This window comes from Camelina sativa, chromosome 20, assembly GCF_000633955.1.
Source record: "Camelina sativa cultivar DH55 chromosome 20, Cs, whole genome shotgun sequence".
NCBI classification, from domain to species: Eukaryota; Viridiplantae; Streptophyta; class Magnoliopsida; order Brassicales; family Brassicaceae; genus Camelina; species Camelina sativa.
In genome coordinates this window covers 9149142-9152516 of record NC_025704.1, presented here as the reverse complement: position 1 = coordinate 9152516, position 3375 = coordinate 9149142, and the positions used below count along the sequence as shown (strand labels likewise).

The 3375-nt window shown below is 34.8% G+C and overlaps 1 protein-coding gene across 1 annotated transcript; it reads left to right on the top strand.

Annotated features, from left to right (window-relative positions):
* On the top strand, positions 534–2774 carry LOC104770157 (OTU domain-containing protein DDB_G0284757-like; the record flags this gene model as incomplete). The annotated part of the gene is made up of 5 exons (XM_010494530.2): positions 534–1840; positions 1927–1981; positions 2104–2178; positions 2300–2570; positions 2671–2774. Coding segments are annotated over exons 1-5 (573 nt in total), but the record flags the coding sequence as incomplete, so codon positions are not given.

The window sequence follows — 3375 nt, the reverse complement described above, 5'->3', positions numbered from 1 at the left end:
GATTAGATGTTAAGGTGCCATTAATTTCTCATAAAAATTTGGTTGGAGATTAGCTGTTAAGGTGCCATCATTAATTTCTAATAAAATTCCAGGAAATTTTGGTCTGATATACAAAATTGGAAATTGTTTAAAATAAGAAGAAAATGACATGCAAAAGATTTCTGAACTATTACAAAATAAAATTTAATTAAGACATTATTAATCTACAGATGTCTAACGTAAGTGGTTGAGATAACACGTACGAAGCTCTCGGCTACTGAGATGGCAATAGTGTCAACAATATTAAAACAAGAGACGCACACGAATCATCATCAGTGGCTATTTTTTTTAAGATAACGTTTATAAAAATATTAAAGACAAGATCGAGTGGAATGTTTGGGAGGGTCACCGTATGAGCAAACTCTAGTGTAATATGCGGATGCATTTTAAAATATTATATTTCACAGTATACTTTTATCGTCATTGATTTATATAGCACATCAATAAAATAGAGCTATCATTAATCTATCAACGTCACACTGTGAATAGTTTACCCTACCCATCAGTTGCTCGTTCTACATATATATATATATGTATTTCTTGGATCATTTTGGTCTTTTGTGCTATATATGTATTTGAGAAATGAGAATAGGCTACAAATGTTACCATCGTGTTGGTGTCTACCAATAACAGATCAAGCTTAGAAAAAAATTATAAAGCTACATATTAATTAAGTACGTTCTTATATATATATATATATATATATATAATGATTAATTCAATATCCGGACGAACACATCATAGCGGTGGAAGGAAACTACCGCGGAGTGGCTAAGTGCCACGGAGGTGATCACAAACCTCGTCATTCATTGAGGTTTTGCCCAAGTCTCAAAAAGAACCCGACAGAGTCATTCATTTGAGCTATCTCTCAGGGATCCATTTCAACTCCATCCACACAAAAAAAGGTTATCCTTCCCTTCTTTCTCCATATTATACCTCATCTTTTCCTCTTTGGTGTGTCTTCTCTATATATGTGCCACGGAGGTGATCACAAACCTCGTCTTCAAGACCTCAAAGGGTAGAAAGTCTCCATTGTTTGGTCCAAACTTGCTTGGAATTACCACCGGTACAAAGTTTGATATTGAGGACGGGGAAAAGAAGATCGTAGGATTTCATGGACGATCGAGTAATGCTCTCGACGCTCTTGGAGTTTACTTTGTACATGGCTCTCTAACCACGCCGTCGTCTCCGCCTGTTTACAAGCTGGATGCACGAGGTGGTCCAGGGGGACGTGTTTGGGATGATGGATCTTACGGCGGCGTTAAAACGTGGAGCATTGGTCAAGATAATTCTCGTAACAATCATACCAAAAATAATATAGTGAACTATATTTATTTATTTTTTTAATTTTTAAAAGACTGCCTGAAACTTTCCTTTTTGTTCGGTCTATAAAAGAACCATATATTCGGAAAAGAATTGTAATTCAAATCTAACCCTACAAAGAGGTTACTTATGATTTCGGAGATGATTTAGGAGATGAGAGTTACTTATGTTTAGGAGTTTATCTAGACATAATGTTATTCCTATTAGGAATTGGTTTTGGTGTTTTATATAAAAAGAGTGCTAAGGTTTGCAGAAGTTGTAAGGAGTTTTAAAGAGAGATTAAGACTGAGAGATTGTATGAGCTTAAACTTTTGAGTTATTTTCTTTGAGCTAATAAGAGAGTTATTCTTCAAACATTCTTGTGTTTTTAATATTTCTTGCTAAAACTAGAAGCACAACTCTAAAAAAAAATGTCTAACAACCAGACGAAATCGTTGTGTTTGGACGATCTTAGTGATCGAGAAATACTTGAGTATAGGTATTCTTTTTGAAAACTTGTTCAACCAAACTTTTTTTGCCCGATATATCTCGACTATTTATGTGTTTTTTTCCTTGCTTTTTCAGATTGGAGTGGGAAGGTTTCACCGAAATCAAGATGAAAAGTGATGGAAATTGCCAGGTAATGAATGTTGTTTCTAATTCAAATTATACTCAACCAACTTGATATATAATATATCTGTTTGATGATCGTGTTATGATTTATGTATAACCCCTTTCTTGTTTTTGTCAATTCTATTTCAGTTCCGTGCTTTAGCTGATCAACTTTATAAAACCTCCGATTCTCATAAACTTGTTAGACAAGAAATCGTACAACAGGTAAATCAGTCTTGAAACTTTTCCTAACTTTAATTTGCAGATTGTTCCTTTTTTCTTTTTCTTTTTATACGATGATGATGATGATTGATTGATTGATGACGCTGTTTAATTTCCTCATCAGCTTAAATCTCATCCAAAGATGTACAAAGGATTTGTTAATAACATGAACTTCTCCGACTATGTCAAGAACATGTCCAAGAACTCTGAATGGGGCGATGAAGTCACATTAAAAGCCGCTGCTGATGTGTATGCGGTCAAAATAGTACTCATTACATCAATCAAACAGACTCCATTCATTAAGGTTTTGCCCAAGTCTCAAAAAGAACCCGACAGAGTCATTCATTTGAGCTATCTCTCAGGGATCCATTTCAACTCCATCCACAAAAAAAAAGGTTATCCTTCTCTTCTTTCTCCATAGTATACCTCATCTTTTCCTCTTACAAGAGAGAAATACTGTATCATTCTTACTCTTCGTCTTGTTGGCTACTTCAGATTCAGGTTTAGGTTCTGCCTCGATGAAGAAGCTACAGAAGAAGAAGGAGAGGGAGCAGAAGAAAATTGAGGAGGAGCAGAAGAAAAAAGAGGAGGAGGACAAGGAGGAGAAAAAAAAAGACAAGGAGGAGAAGAAAAAGGACAAGGAGGAGAAGAAGAAGGCCAAGGTGAAGAAGGAGAAGAGGGACAAGAAGAACAGTAATCACCATTTTCACTATTCTGATGTCATGTCAGTTACTTGACCAAGAAGATGATTCATTTTTCTATAATTAAGAGTATATGCATGCATTCGACAAGTTGATTGCTATATTAATGGGCACGTTATGGAGTCTTGCGAGACATTTAAAAACACAACATGAATGTAGGTAATGCCTTGCTTAGTTGTGGTATAGACATTATTATAATCTGTTTTGCTCCTTTTAATCAGGATAGATGTACGTGCCTTATCATAACGTTTTAATAAGATTTTTCCATATTCCTCTGTTTGGCGTTCTGTTTTTTTTTCTTTCTATTTTTACTCTGTTTTACAACATAAACTGTGAGGGAGTATTGCATGGTTCAGGCGTTCAGCTAGATTGTTAATCACTCTTCCCTCTCATTAATATTGTTAATAGCAACATTTTTTTATATGGACAAAATATTCTATCATCTGTACGTAGAAATTTTTCTACAAAAACCAGTCAGTCATGTCGACTAATTAAATGA